The sequence below is a fragment of the Crocodylus porosus genome, unplaced genomic scaffold (genome assembly GCF_001723895.1).
Source record: "Crocodylus porosus isolate Cpor-Errol unplaced genomic scaffold, CroPor_comp1, whole genome shotgun sequence".
NCBI classification, from domain to species: domain Eukaryota; kingdom Metazoa; phylum Chordata; order Crocodylia; family Crocodylidae; genus Crocodylus; species Crocodylus porosus.
This window is the reverse complement of record NW_017728947.1, coordinates 31,842,729-31,859,419: the sequence shown is the minus strand read 5'-3', so window position 1 is coordinate 31,859,419 and position 16,691 is coordinate 31,842,729. Positions and strand designations below refer to the sequence as shown.

Sequence of the window (16,691 nt, the reverse complement as noted above, 5' to 3'; positions counted from 1 at the left end):
GGACATATGTATTATAACAGATGTTTTCTGATTCAAACTATATCTTGACCAAAATAATTCCACTCTTTACATAGATTCATAAATGTAAGAGGGAAGCAGCATGCTTTGTATTATTTCTACTTAAAACAGGCTAGAAAACAACTTAAAATGGACTAGAAAACTTAAGACATTTATTGTGAATGTCAGTTACAAAGAAATCAAAAACAATTTGTTAAGCTAGCCTGATATTCAGCTTAAGCTTTTAATCATAAAGAACATGCATGACAACATTATTCTGGTAATCTCTGATCAGGCAAGGATCAAATGCAGCCCAAAGAGGTTTGAACATATCTACTTAACTTTTTATGGCAGTATGGGAATTACCATTTGTAAACCACTGAGACTTTTGTAATAGCAAGTTATTATTTCCAATTGTCCATAATTCTGAGCACACGCCAATTCATAGTGATCTTGAATATTCAGGATAGGATATACTTGACCACCGCAATTTATTTGTGTGTATCCAACAGACTACAGTTACACGAAAAAAATGCATTTCAATGGCAACTAGAGCATGTTACATTCTGAACGAGGCAAACCATTAGAAAGAAAAGAAAGGAAGCAGGCGATATTTCTAAAAAAGGTTTTATATAAATTATAGGCACTAAGGGAACAGGTTATAATTTACTTATTCTGACTACCATTCAGAAACCTATGAACTATGAAAACATATAAATGATTTTCAGCATCTCAGTTCATCTTGGAAGATGCAGACAAATGAAATCCTGAAACTACTACACCTTAATACTAAATTATTTTTAGTGGTCTAGCAGAGTAAAATCAATAAAATTAAGACTGCCCAATCTCTAATATGCACATATAGTAATCACAATATTTCCTTGTCACTCTGAACTAGGAAGGTAATCCCACATGATAAAAATTCAGTGATGTATCCAGCTCTATTTATATAGCCTACAAAAGGTTGCAAAACCTCCAATAGAGGGGTACGGTACAATTTAAAAAAAAAACTGTTAGAATACTGTTAACTAAGATTCTCTCTCGAGTTGAGATTTCTCTGTAGGACATTTAACAATTGAACACTGATGTAAGGACATGAATATTTGCATTTCCTGACCTATTTTAACAACAAAACTTTTATGCTGGAATCATGAAGTTTTTCTCCTTTAAAAACTTACCACCACTTGATCAATGATTTCCATACACCCAAGAAAGGAAAATCTCTGACCCTGCAGTGTTATCACACACCAGAGCAGGCCTTTATTTTCACTCTATACTTTTGTTATAATTCATAGATTCATTAGACATATGAATTTCTTATTTTTCAATCCATCAGTAGCTTTACTTTACTGGCCAAGTGGGGGGAAAGGAGCAAGCCAGAATCAAGTACAGGCAATTAATCAGTCTACTAAAATCTAATACCTACAATTTTTTTTAAATAGACGTGCCTGACAGCACTTTAAATACACTCAGCTGGCAGTTTTCTAAAAGGCTGCCAACTCTTGAAATACAATAATTTGTTTACAAACAAATTTAATTGTAATTTTTAAAAGACTGAATAAAACAAAAAAAGTCAACTATTCTAAATGAATATCAGAAAGTCAGAAGCCAAGACAGAAACCAAGCAATCTTAAGACTGCTAAAACTGAAAAGTTACACATTTTTACAGAATTAAAAATTCTGTTACTTTCATCTCAAAATCAAGTGAATAACAGAAGTTTTATTCACATTTCTAGATACTATTTGTAGTAATGTGGCCAAGTAGTAAGAAAGTAAGGTGTTTCAGAAGTGACGTTATTCCCCCAAAACTGCACTTAAGGCATTTCGATTCCCAGGGAAAATTGAGAGAAAAGATTAAAGTACTGTCACATGATAATATCCCCAAATAACTGTAAACAACAAATGCCAACATATACCTCATTATACTGAAATGTTAAATACACTTGTATTATAAGCAGTATCAGCTCTGCTTATAAGACAATAGAAACATACCCAATGAAGTTAAGAAAACTGACTCATTTTTAACAAGTCACTGGTACTCTTTATTAGCCTGCCCTTGCAAAGTATTGCAGTCACACAACAATAATTTATCATTAGGTTTTAATCCAGAATTTTGTGGAAAGGATTTTTCAAAGAAAGAAAAAAAAGTGAAAATAAATAATTCCCTTACACACACTTCCACCTACACCATGGGTGGGCAATTATTTTGGGCAGAGGGCCACTTACTGACTTCTGGCAAGCCATTAAGGGCCTCATGACAGGCAGCCCAGGGCAGATAAATATTAAATTTTCTAAGTTTTTTAGGGGCCATCCCTAGAGGCACCGTGACCTCCCCTAGTGCCCTTGCCTACCGTGCCAACCTGGGCCTTGAATGCACCCTCTATCTCGCCCGCCATGTCTTTGATCTTATTATTGTTAATGGGAGGCTGCCTTCCTGCCCTTCTTGGCATGGGGCCGGTCTTGCTATACCACGATGCCGGGGTCTACTCGATATACCTGCCCTTCTCTCCGGGGCCTTCCACTGGGCTTGCCCCTTCTGGGCTTCCCCTTCACAGGCAGTGCCCCACTCGGCCTGCCCAATGCCCAATATACTCGCGCCTCACGCTCTCCCCTGCCCCCACTGGGGCCGCTGCTCACGCTCGTCGCCCCCCACTGGGTCCTCGTTCGCACCTCATGCGCTCCCCTGCCCGCACTGGGGCCCTTGCTCATCGCGCTCTCCGCCCACACTCGAGCCTATACTCACACCTCTCGCGCGCCCGCCTACACTGGGGCCTTCTATGCCCGCCTCAGGCTTCCCAAGATTGGGGCTCAGGTGGCCTTAACCTCACCTGGCCCCCAGACTCGCCTTCTCAGGCCTATGCCCCACTGGGGCTCTTCCCAACTGGGGTTCCTAATTGGGGCGTGTCCCAATAATCACCCCCACTGGGCTGGGGTCAGGATACCCCGCTAGCTCAGACCCACCTTCCTGGGCCTATGCCCCACCGGGCTTCTGCCTCTACCGAGCTCTTCCCAAAACTGCCCACACTGGGCTGGGGTCAGGACACCCCCACAACGTGGCACCCTCAGTGGTGCCAGGAACACCCCCACTTTACTGGGGAGCTCCTGATGAGGCCTCCTCCACCCTTACAGCCTCACCCAGTCCTCTGGTCTAATAATCACAACAACCCAAAACAAAAACTCAAAGCCCCTTGGCTACAACATAAATCTTAAGCCAACCTGGCTAACCTTCTCTCATCCCTGCCAGGGTCCTCTCCACCCTGGATCCGCACGCACAACACTGCCCTGCTCGCTCTAGCAGAGCTCTTGCTCCTTAGGCTGCCAGAGGGGAACTGGCTCTGGCCTCAGCCTTCTCTGTTTATGAAGGCCAGGCCCTGCCCCCTGGCAGTCAGCTGACCCAATTAGTTGCTTTGGCAACTCACAGCTGTGCTGCCCTATTGAGTGGCAGCTAAGCCTATATCACCATTATTAGTAGCAGGTTCCTTAGTGCCCTGATACGCACCATTATCTAGTAGCAGGCACCCTGGTGCCCTGCTACAGGGCCCCATGGGCCGGATAAAATGGCCTGGTGGGTCGCATCTGGCCCCCGGGCCACATTTTGCCCACCCCGACCTACCCACACCAATCCATTTCACTGCACCTTTTAAGACACGGGCCAGTGTATTTGAATAGAATGGGCAATAGTCCTCCCTCAAAAATATAATTTAGCAGTGATTCCACATTTAATGTCTTATTTCTTTTAGAAGTGATAAAGGCTATGATGCTTAGCACAACACTAACTAAAAGATACAGTAGACTAATTCGGAACATAATAAAAAATAATTTAATTTTCTTCCACTTGATTTGTTAAATTGGTCTGTCCTGCAGCAGCCTGGGTATTAGAATTCTACCTTAATGATAATTCCATACAGGTGTAGGATTTATCTAGATTCTCCTCCTTAAAACCACTGTTTAACATCTAATTATTCCCTACTATTAACAAGCAATCGTAACTAATTACAGATCAGTTGACAGGTAATTGGGTTTGTGCATACTAACAGAAGTAAAATATAGAGGAGGCTTAACTCATGTCAGGGCTACATTGATAAGGGGCTTTTTCTAAAAAGAAGAAATACTGGAATGTACATCTAACTAAAAAAAATGCCCCACCTATAAAGAGTTACCCAATATTACTTTTAAAAACTTGAAGCTATTTTCAGGTATTTTTAAATATATTTTTTGTCTGAAGATTCAGTGACATACCGTAACACAGAGGTTACCTCAAAAATATCGTACTACTGTATACCCATTTCTTTTAAATCACATCTGGTTAAAAGGAAGGTATGGCACGGACTCCATTCCTACCATGTGATGAAATAGGTTTTGCTTATGAAAGCTCATAAGCAAGTTAATCTCTAAGGTGCCACCCTGCCCTAGCTTCTGCCTGGTTTCAGACTAACATGGCTAACCACCTCCACAATTTAGTCAAATGGTCATTTAAATAACAATAACTTGATATTTAATAAGTATAATACACATAGAAATGTGGTATTCATGATGACCCCCTCTTATTTAGAAAGACTGGAATCAAATGAAAAGCCAATTATTTTTTAACATTTAGGATTTGCATAAGTTTAAACTAGGGAAATAGGACAGTCAAGCTAAATAATATTATTAAATAATATGCAGAGATCAAGACTACACCCCTACAGACTCTGGATACTCATCCTTAAATAACTCATCCTTTGAGAAACAGAATCATAGAAAATTAGGGTTGGAAGGGACCTCAAGAGGTCATCTAGTCCAGCCCTTTGCTCAAAGCAGGACGGTACCCAGTTATATCATCCTAGCCAAGGTTTTGTCTAGCTGGGTCTAAAAAACCTCCAAGGATGGAGACTCCCCCACCTCTCTGGGTAACCTGCTCCAGTGCTCCAATAATCTCCTGGTGAAAAATTCTCCTAATATCTAACAAACTTCCCTTGGTGCAACTTGAGACCATTACTCCTTACTGTCATCTGCCACCACTGAAAACAGCTCCATCCTCTCCGGAACCACCCTTCGGGTAGTTAAAGGCTGTTCATGAACCTCTCCCATCTTCTCTTCTCTTCTCCAGACTAAATAAGACCAGCTCCCTCAGCCTCTCATAAGTCACATGCCCACGCCCCTTCACTATTTTTGTTGACCTCCATTGGACTCTCTCCAGTTTGTCCACATCCTTTCTGTAGTGGGGGCCCAAAACTGGACACAGTACTCCAGATGCTGCCTCACCAGTGCTGAACAGAGGAAAATAATCACTTCCCTCGATCTGCTGGCAATACTCCTACTAATGCAACCCAGTATGGCATTAACCTCCTTTGGAAGAAGGGAACCTATTCATACTCTGTTGGCTTATATTCATTTTGTCCACTGTAACCCCCAGGTCCTCTTCGGCAGAGTGCTGCCCAGCCAGTCGGCCCCCAAGCCTGTACTGGTGGTACATGGGATTGTTCCATCCCAAGTGCAGGACTTTACATTTGTCCTTAATGAACCTCATGAGATCTTTTTTGGTGCAATCATCCAACATGTTTAGGTCTCTCTGAATCGTAGCTCTACCTTCCAGCATATCCACTACTCCCTGAAGCTTGGTGTCATCCACGGACTTGCTGAGGGTGCACTCCATCACATCTTCCAGATCATTAATGAACATATTGACCTCAACTGGCCCCACTTGATACCGACTGCCAGCTAGACCACTGATTACTTCCCACCGAGCCCAACAATCCAGCCACTTTCTATCCACCTTACAGTCCATTCATCTAGCCCATATTTCCTTAGTTTGCTTGTGAGAATATTGTGGGAGACTATCAAAAGCCTTCCTGAAATCAAGGTATATCATGGCCACTGCTTTCCCCACATCTACAGAGCCAGTCATCTTATCATAGAAGGCAATCAGGTTCGTCAAGCATGACTTGCCCCTGGTGAATCCATGTCAATTGTTCCTAAATACAAGTGGTCTTTGGTTTCTCTGTTTTAAAACCCAATATTCCCTGACAAAAATGCCAAAATCCATGTTTTTCCACAACTGAAATGAAGTGCCCCTATATATCTATATCAGCTGACCACTATGTTTTACTGATATATGGACAATTTTAGAGCAGATCTGAAGCCTACTATTGCCTCATTCTATTACAATAAAATTAATTCTAAATACTTATATCTTGGCATTTCATTTTGTTTTTTGTGGAAAATCAGAGCTCCCCTTGCTCACTACGATATGGGTTCAACTATAGCTGAGCCTGCAGTTGCCTTGCACTGCTGAGCAGCCTGATATACCAGTGCCCCTCACTCCCGAGCTACAATGCCCAACCCGCTCCAGCTTTGCTGGTGGTTCTCACTCCTGATCCGCTGCCCCCTGCCCCCTCCCTCCCCGCAAGTGTGGGGAAGCAGGTGGATGTGGGGTAGGGGAGGAAGGGTCATGAGACAGGACAGGGTGCCTGACCATAAGCGACGCATTGGGAAGACACGTGACCCCCATAACCCCTCTGAGATTTGTGCACCCACAGTGGCCAGACCAGCACCTGGTATGGGAGGGTGGAGGGGAGGTGGTAAAACTTGCTGCTGCCACCACCACCAGCCCCCTCCCAGACATGCTGTTACGGAGTAACACTGCACTGCCAACAGTGCAAGAGGTAATGGACAAGGGTGGGGGGTGGAAATGCTCTGCCCTCACCTCCTCGTCCCACCAGCCACTCATGTATTGGGCTGCAGCTGTACCGCAGAGGGGAGGTGGAGTGGGGGGGCAGGGGGGGCACTGCCTGAGGGAAGCAGTGGCAGAGAAGCAGAGCCATAGCCCAGCAGGTGAGCAGCTGGCAGTGGGAGAAGGTCAGGCAGCTGCTCCCCCTGCACCTGATCGGCATTCTTCTGCTCCCCCCCAACTCTAAGCAGCCCCTTCCAGGCTGGAACTCTACCAGCCTGCAAGAGGAAACCCCACCTGGTTACCTGCACTTCTCCAGTGTTTCCACAACTTTCCACGGCAAATGAAAAATCTGGATTCCTACCTATCACCTTCTCCTCCACTGCGTACTTAGAAACAGATTGTTTGAGGACCTGCTCCATGATTTTCACAAGGACCGAGGTGAGGCTGACTGGCCTGTAGTTCCCTGGACCCTCCTTCTTCCCTTCCTTAAATATGGACACTATATTTGTCCTTTTCCAATCATCTGGGACCTCTACCAATGGCCATGAGTTTTCAAAGATGATGGCCAGTGGCTCTGCAATCACATCAGCCAAGTCCCTCAATAACCTTAGGTGCATCCCATCCAGACCCATAGACTTGTATATGTCCATCTTTCCCAAATAGTTTGTAACCTGGTTCTTTTGCCACTGTTGGCTGCTCAGCTCCTCCCCACACTGTGCTGCCAGGTGCAGTAGGCTGGGTGCTGATCATGCCTGTGAAGAGTGAAGTGAAAAAGGCATTGAGCACTTCAGCCTTTTCCACCTCATCTGTTACTAGGTTGCCTCCCCCATTTAGCACAGGACCCACTTTCCCTGATCATCCTCTTATTGGTCACATACTTGTAGAAACCCTTCTTTGTTATCCTTCATGTCCCTTGTTAGCTTCAACTCCAATTGTTATTTGGCCTTCCTGACTTCATCCCTACATGCCTGAGCAATGCTCTTACACTTCTCCCTAGTCATTGCTCTTCTTGTAAGCTCCCTTTTTGTTTTATTTCACTGAAGAGTTCCCTTCTAAGCCAAGATGGTTTTCTGCCATACTTGCTAGTCTTCCTGAGCCCTCAATAAAATGTCTTTAAAGTACAGCCAGGTCTCCTGGACTCCTTTCCCCCCTCAGACTGGACTCCCAGGGGATCCTCTGAAGGCAGCTCAGGGCAACTGTTCATGTCCCATAAGCCTTTTACATGGGCCTTGCCAACTTCCAACTCCATGATCCTTCCTATTTTATTTAGAAAGCTAGGAACCATTAGGAGGATTAACAAGGAACCATAGATAGTAAGAATTCCCAATGCAGATAACATTCTGATTCAAATATCCAACTCATTCATCAATGTACCCGTAGATATATCTACTTAGTAGACCTACTAAGCTGGAGCTGGATAAGATTCGACAAATAGATTCAACCCAGACTAGACCAAGATAATACTTGTGGCTTAGGGAAAGCAACTACAAACAATTTCATTTAATTTTTACTATTCTTTACAGGAGGCATCTACCAGCTCCAAACACACATCTGTGCAACAGACATATCTTACTAGTCCCCCTGTGTAACCAAGATCCCTGATACGGAGTTATGTCCAAATGCTTTTATTCTTAACTATGTATCTAACTACAACACTTGCTGAAGTAACGGTTACAGCTTATATCACCATAAGAACTGAACTGTTGCAACAAGCTGTACATAGGATTATCTCTACATATCCCGGGGAAACTTCATCTGGTAGAAAATTTAGTAGCCCACGTACTAAGCTTCCTACATATATTAACATCAAATCTGCAATTCAAGATATTGGTTCTTCATGATATTATAGATCATTTTTAACACAGGACGCCTGAAGGCTTGGCAAGACTGGGAAATTCAAATGTTGCCAAAATTCAATTATTATGAAGATGAGATAACTGGATGCAGACCACTGAAACATGCATATATTCAGTGCAAATTATTGTCTTGAAAACCATTTTAATATTAGTTTGGCTTGATTTTGTAATGTAAATCTTAACCCAACATACTTGTGCATACTTTCCATGAACATGAAGAAAGAAACAAAAAGGATTGTGTTAGTTACTGTCTGAGACAGATGTTTAATGTTGAATATCCTGGAAGCTTCTCTTTCACAACTGCACCTGAACCAACTTGAACAGAAATACTAATATACATGACCCATATATTGTTTTTGCCTACTTGCATGCTAAAAACGTTTAAACCAAAGAGGGATAACAACAGAGACTGTACACTGGGGTTTAATGCAATTAACTCCCTCCCCTCCCCCAAACACCACACACACATACCCTACGTATGGTTACAATAAAACTAAGAATCCAACTAAAACCATTAAAAGCTTTATCTTCTCATCCAAATTCCACATTAGAGGTTTAGTTACAGACGCACGCAAAAAACGATTAGCCTTGCTTTATATAAATTTGGATTTCTTAAAAAACAAAAAATCTTAATAGGACTATCATGAATACAGAGAACAGAATATTCAAGTCATAACACGCTTTCATATGATTTGAGATACGAACGCTAAAGTAAGAGGTTTATTAAGATGCCTCTGAAGATTGGCGTCAAGTATCTGGACACTTACATTTCCAAATTAGATAGCATAGAATGTGTTCAAGGTGCTGAGTATGATTCAGTTATATTCTCTTACACTTTTGAATATACATGAACACAAGTATTTTGTCACAAGTCTAATGCAACTCTGACCAAAGCCAAGCACATCACTGGCTTCCACACCCTATTCTACTAATAGGGATCTCAATTCTTATCTGCAGTACCCAACTACTTTATAACTACATATCTCAAAACCAAGAAATGATACTTATGCTACATCACACAGAGGTTTTTTGCAACATGTATGGCACACATGTTGCCATCACTATTTTATATTTTTAACACACACATATATAGTGCACAATGTTACACATTTAGAAGTTAATAAAATGTAGGAAACAAATCTTATGATTTTGTACAAGATACATTTTTCTATGAATTTACACATGTGCAACTCTGTAACAAGAACAAACTACATTTCCAACTGAAATTAAACCAATCAATCTGGGCATGTTTGCAATCCAAGTAGTAAAATGCTTATACAAGTTATGAAGATTTAGTTCTTCACAATGCATGAAGATAGGAAAGAGGAGGCAAGACCTTTAAATTAAGGATTTGGTATGAAGTTTTAACAATATTTAAAAAGTTCACCTCACTAATTCAGAAGGCGTTTATAAGGGCATGATCTACCTATTGTAGAAAATCAACTCCTAAAAAGACAAACATTGTCAAGTGAAGAGAACGTAAATTTCAAATCAGGACAAAACTGAAGACTAATTTAACTACAACAAATATAATTCTCTGTCAGTTGATTAACTTTATTACTATATGAATATATAAAACAGCATTATTCATAAACAGACAAATACTGACTAACCTCCTATCCTGCAGCCTCATCTGCACAGGTGGGCCCCTACACAGAGCCCCTGCAGAAAGAACAAACAACTTAGCACATGAATGCCACTAGATTCATGGCTTATATACAGCACCTTCATATTGAGCCTGGAGGCATCAATCAGCATGTACCACCCACTCTCCTGCTCCACACCCATTAAAGAAAAAAAAATTAAAAATAAAAAAACAAACATCACACAAATCTGGGAGCTTTGCTGCCCTTGAGTAGCCCTAAAACGCATGGATAAGCATTTCTGAGGCAGAGAAAGGGGTGCTACTCTAAGAGTGCCTCATTTCTTGGATTTGGCAGGAGTAAGACCATGAAGCATGCTTTTCAGCAGTGCACCAAATCTGTGAGAGAGGCAGTGAAGGCAAGCCTTCAATGTATTAAATCAGGAACCAAAAAGATACTTGGAACAATTATCAGTTATCATAGCACTGCTCCTTTTACACAACAGCATCTCTGGAAGTTAAAAATAACAGTCTATTGCTGAAGACTTAAATATATCACAAGACAAAATCATTACCACCACCACAAAGACAAGGTAAAATAAATAATTTCATAGAAAAGCATCTTGCTGCTTATCCCATATTTTAGTAATCCATGTAATTAAAACCTAAGTATTCAGCTACCTGTAAACCGATTCCTGCAACATTTTATCCTAATTAAGAAAAATTACTCAATTTGTATTATCTTTATTAATTTGGCAAAACAAAATGCAATAAAATGAGCTCTCATCACAAAAAGTACTGCTAAAGAAAACTGCATGTCTACATTGACTTTGCTTTCATGTCCACCTGAAATTAATAGCAAAAACACCCAAACCCTGTACTGTTAGTTTCCAAGAGCAAGTTAAAGTAGTTTCCAATACCACCCCTTGCCACAAAAGTTCCCTGACCATCTGTTTGAATTTACCATATGAGTTTCCCCTTCTTCTGTCCCTACTCTTAACTGTTCTATGAAATGTCCTTGTGTAAGAAAGGAAATTTTAACTATAAAAAAAGTTACACAAAAAACTGAACAAACTATCAGAGCCAAATTACGAGATGTGCATTCCCAATTTCATTCCCAGTTTTCAGTTACTTATAGCAGTTGCAAAAATATTCCATGGGGGTGAGAGATGAATATTATCTCTAAGGATGCTATCAATTATCATGTTCTGCTATTCTTATAAACTCACTATGGAATAAGCTAACATGATATTTTGTTTGACTGTATACCTATACAAAAGTTCCAGTAAAAAAGGTAAACACCTTTCCTGTTTCTTTCTAAAGCCAATCATGCAAGTAAATTGTTTCTTCCTTATGGTTTTTATTAGTGATGAGCTTGCAAGATCACCTGGTCAACTAGAAGATGTTTACATACATCTGTAGCATTACATTTTTAATCCTTTGATCAACTACAAAAAGTCAAAAGGACGTTTTAAGCATAAATGGTCAAAAAAGTCCATTGCTATGTGGGGGGGAAAGGGGGGGATGGGAAACAGTCTGAGAACTTAAATGCTGTAGCTAGAGACATACCATTTGTTTAACGCAACAAATTCAAGCACTTCTGTAAATCCATATATTAGTTGATGGCACCCAATGCCTTCCAACATAAGCCCTGCATTGAATCTAGACTCATCTTCCAAAAATATGTTGACATTAACTTAAGAATTACTATGCTGAATAATGTGGTAGGAGAAATAAAAGTAAAAGAAATGGGCAAATCAGAGCCCTGCACATGGCCCCTGCCACTTGGGGATTTTTGGGAGTTCCTGGAACAGAAAGGAATTGGGGGGGGGGGCGGCTATAGACCAAATAGAAGAATGCAAGGAGTCTCTGACTTGTGCAATACAAGTTTGGCTCACAGACCCTACAGTGAATTTTTGACTCATGGTTATTTGCTTTTATAAAAATGCTGAAAAGGGAGCTTCCTAGATGCTTTAAGCAACTTTGTCATCACTTCAGAAAATGCGATCTGGGCACAATTTAATATAATCAGTGACAAATCTTGCTCTAACAAATCCCCTTGCTTCATGAAAGAAACTAAAAGGCTGCTGGTACCACATTTAAGTTCTCTCAGGACCCACTTCTGTCACACCTAGAAGAAAATGACTTGTTGATTATGGGAAGGGTTGTATGTGGCTTGAATTTAGTTAATACTTCAACTGGGGGGGTGGGGAAGACGGGACATCTAGCTGTGACCATCCACTTGGCCCTTTTAAGATATGTTTTTGTTAGCCAGTTTTGTGGGTTTAAAAAAGAGAAAAGTAGTCAGCTCTTCAGGGCATCTGCCTAACAGACAGCACACAGTGGTGGGAGTCTATTGGCAACAAGTGAAAAATACCATGAGTATGCCATGTAAAACAGTACTGACAATTAAAAAGTAGGAAAAAAGCTAAATGAAGAGAAAACTACCATTTTTGTGGGGGAAAAAGGCTTTTTTTTTAGCACACCATTTATGACTGAGGATATTTTTCCATGCAAGAAAAACATCACATTATCAGAAAGAAGTTGTGGGCAATATTAGCTGTTGCTGCTGCTATTTGTAAAGAGAGGATTGTTCCTAGATTTAAGAACTAGATTAGACAAGCACTGATATGGGATTGTTTGGATAGGAATGATCCTGTCTTGTACAGGGCACTGGACTAGATGACCTCCTGAAGACTTTTTCAGTCTTACTTTTTTTTTAAATGAGTCTGTAATACTTGGGGCACAAGTCACAAAACTAGCATCCAAGTTTCAAAGAATGTAAGGTATTGTATTATACAACCGTATAATGAGTGTACAACACATATATATAGTTCCAAACACTTCACGGGTGTTCTTAGATAGAGATTGCTACTTAGTATGAATAAAGTCTGCAGGCAAAACTGACATTATAATTACCCCACAGACTTAAATCTATCCAAAGATTAAGAATTAGGTATCAATTAAGCATCAATATTAAATCTGTACTGTCAGATGATTTCCAGTCTATTTTGCCATGTTATACAGATCATGCAGTAGTTTTATTTATGACAGGAAGACAGCATAACTGGAAAAGTTTAGAACAATTGTATTAAAGTTTATAAATAGTACTCCAGTATGTCCAGAACACCTGAAAGTAATTTAGGTTTATTTGGAAAAAAATGTTTACTACATATCAGTGTAAGATCATAATCAGCATACTTGGAAAAAAGGAGCAAACAGGCATGTTGGGAAGAATGCAAGGTCATGGAGAAAGCTGTGCACTGTTTATTGTAAGGTTGCAGCTAAAACAGATCAGGCTTTCAAATAGTTAGATCTTTGACTTTTTTCCTACAAAAATAGTTGCAACAAACCAAGTACAAAACTGCTGCTATTTGACAGCAAGTCAATTATTTGGTTTCCCAGTCTTAAATGTATTCCTTTTAACTGGAACTGGAAAAAAACAACAACACTGGAAGTTAAGTAAACAATGCTCAGAATTCTGGACCACACATCACCCTGCCCATTTATCACGCTGTAGTTCTTTATTACCCACTTTATTTTCCTGATTTTCACTATGCTGCCTACTCCAAAGCTGCCAAAAAGCTCTCACACTCCAAGGAGGCAAAACACGATCCCTGTCCAAAATGGATCAGATTAGTTGTACAGTATACTCAGACTTTCATTACCATGGCAATGCAGTATGAATTAACATGGAAGCAGTCTTCACCTTTCCAAGTTTCTGTCAGGTGTAATTTATTTATGTTTTTGCTATTTATCTCCTGGATCTTAAAATAAAAGACATCAGAAGTGTACCTTCCTTTCAACAGCTTGCCTACATGCAATCTTTGGAACATTTTTCAAGTGAATACATTCAAAAGGATGAAAAAGTAGAACAATTTAAGGTTATTGCAAGACACTGGGCATTGAAAACATCCGTACCTGTGGAAGTGCAGTATTTAGCTGCCTCTGCAAGGAATCTCTTTCATGACCAACTTCATGCAGCTTGCCCTGTGTCAAAGCTAGTGTCTCTTGAGTTTCTCTTAGTGTTTCCAGGAGACGATCCCTCTCTTCCAGCATAGACACCATTAACTGCTCAAAATGGGAATCAGCATCCGATTGTAACGGGGAGCCTGAACCATGGCCTCCATTTCCCCCAGAGGGAATCTCTGCCTCACTGATGGTTGGCATCACCTCACACATCATCTTGAAATTAAGAGATTAAAGTCAGGCCATTAATTATTATTATTAAAGTACAGAATACAAATCCAAAAACAAAAATGTCCATAAGCCTAGGGAGATACAATGATGGTTTTCCCCAAGAGTGAGGCTTGTCCCTTGCATTCTGGGCAGGGTTACCCCTGAGAGTTTTCCCAAACGTGGGACACTTGACTACACAGTTGCATAGGAAATGGGGACTTGCTTTCTTGCTTTCCCTGGCTTGCTCCTTGATCTTTTGGTTAGGAGCAAGCAAAACTAGGGGGCATCTGAACCGCAGGCATGTAGGATGCCTGCCAGAGTTTCAGGGAATATCTAAAGCCCCAGACTGATGCGTCTGGGAAGAAAGATACTTCCCCAGTGGTAGAGCCACATGGACTTGAATGATTGAGCTCTGCTCAGTTGAAACTTGACTTCTGGGATTTGCCCAAGCGAACTTGGAACTGATTTGGCCCTTGAAACAAAATACATAAAATGAAAAAAACCCAAAACCTATCGAAGACTCTTATCTACACAACATAAATGTGTATCTGTAATACACCATCTGTTTAATTCCACCTGTGACAACAATACTAGAAGCTAACCTAACCTAGATAAGACACCATGTTGTATGTGAACAGAGAAGCAAAGCCTAAGAAAAACCTGAAACAAATTCCCCTGTGCCAACTGCAGGAAAAACAACTGGATTGTACATTGGACAACATTAAAAGACAGTTTTTTTAAAGTGGGAGAAAATAATTCTCATTCATTCAGAATGAAACTGGTCACTCCAAATATGGGGTTAACTGTAATTAAGGGCATGTATACCCCATCTACAAACAGGACATCTTGACTTGCTACAGCTTAACCCTATGCACACAGCAAAACAGCTATAGTTTACTGGATTTAAGGCTATATAAACCAGTGTCTTAGGTTTGAAAAATATTACTATCAGTTTTGTTACAGTATCACTTCCTACCAACTTAACTTTGTTGAAAAGCTACACATCTACCGCACTATTTCTGATGTCAATTTATAAAGTATGTATGTGCTTTTTTAAAGTTGTTTGGACCTTTAAACAGTATTAAGCACACCTCAACCTGAAAAAACACAAACCACACATACTGAAGTCTATCATACTTCTTTCAAACTCTTGATACTGCACTCCGCCATCGTGGGAAGAGGCACTACTTTCAGCTGCCACCAAAGCCACAAAAATCTCTATTGGACCATTTTGCTGTATGAAAATAAGCAACAGCAGATTTCTGCACCCAGATGTAGCCACAGGGAAAGCCAAGAGGTCAACCAGGAGAAAGTGAAAATGAAAAGAATGGCCGTTCAAGGTCTTAAATACTAAACAAACAGGACTTGACTGCTATCCAGCACGCTACATCAGCAGCTGTCAGATATAAAAAGAGGGTCTGAGACACAGGCAGAGAGTACTTTGAAAATATAAACTTAGAAGTATCATTGTTTTATACCCCACCATGTTTAGTAACAGCAAAAGCCTCATAAGGCCTCACGCTGGAGGGATCCTACGTTTTACAGCCTCATTTGAATCCTGGGCCACCCAGACTTCAGAATCAAGGGAAGTTTCTGTCCACCTCCCCATTTGAAAAGCAACAAAATACGTAAACGACAGTACCAGAGTGTCAATTGGCATCCACTTTTCTCATGGAAACTGAGCAAACGATGGCTTATGAAGCCACACGTACAACTTTTAAACTATCCCTAAAGAAAGTCTGGTGCCTACTGTCTAATATTGGAGTTCCTAAGGCAGTCCTTAAACTTATTTGCAACAAGCAGAGCCCGCACTCTGAATTAATGAGAAGCTCGCCAGGAAGGCCTGTCCCGAGCACAGCGCTGTTTTTATACCGGGGCTTTTAAGCTGATCTGAGGCAGGCTCCGGCCACCCACTGCTTGCTGCTTTACCTTGGTCGATGAAACAAAGCAGCGTCACCGCGGGCCCAGGGTTTCGGCAGCACCGGGTCTCCCCCACAGCTTTCTCCTCTTCTAATCCCACTGTGGGAGCCGCAAGTCAGGCGGAGTTGCCATCCAGCGCCCCACAATGTCCGTCCCCAGCGCCCCGAGCCGGAGCAAGAGGCAGCAGAGCGCCCCCCAAGTCCCCCAGGCACCAGCCCGGCCTCAGCTCCGCTCCTCCTCGCTGCCAGTCCTCGGCGCCGCCGGGACCATGGGCGGGGGAACGTGTCCGCTGCCGCCTCACAGCCGCCCTCGCCCGCGGCTCCGGGCGGGGGAAGCAGCCGTCGCTCCTGGGCGCTGGGGTCGCAGCCGCGGGATCCTGCCCTTCCTACCGCGTCGCTCACTCATTTATACCCCGGCCGCGGGGATGGCGGCGCCCGCGCCTCGTCCTCGCGGGCCCGGCTCCAGCTGCTGCTGCCCCAGGGGCGCTCCGCAGCGCGGGCCCCTC

The 16,691-nt window shown here is 41.7% G+C and overlaps 1 protein-coding gene across 8 annotated transcripts in view; it reads right to left on the bottom strand.

The window, feature by feature from the left end:
* PPFIA1 (PTPRF interacting protein alpha 1) overlaps positions 1 to 16,685 on the bottom strand; it is a 91,058-nt gene extending 74,373 nt beyond the window's left edge. For 7 of the 8 annotated variants that reach the window (XM_019551627.1, XM_019551629.1, XM_019551632.1 and 4 more), the window contains exons 1-2: positions 16,196 to 16,685; positions 14,009 to 14,272 (exon numbers count right to left, since the gene is read on the bottom strand). In XM_019551627.1, coding sequence (XP_019407172.1) covers positions 14,009 to 14,272 — 264 coding nt within the window. In that variant the 5' untranslated portion in view covers positions 16,196 to 16,685. Of the gene's footprint in view, positions 1 to 14,008; positions 14,273 to 16,195 lie in introns of those variants that run through there. The other variant, XM_019551634.1, reaches the window with a different exon arrangement.
* Between the last annotated feature and the right edge of the window lie 6 nt (positions 16,686 to 16,691).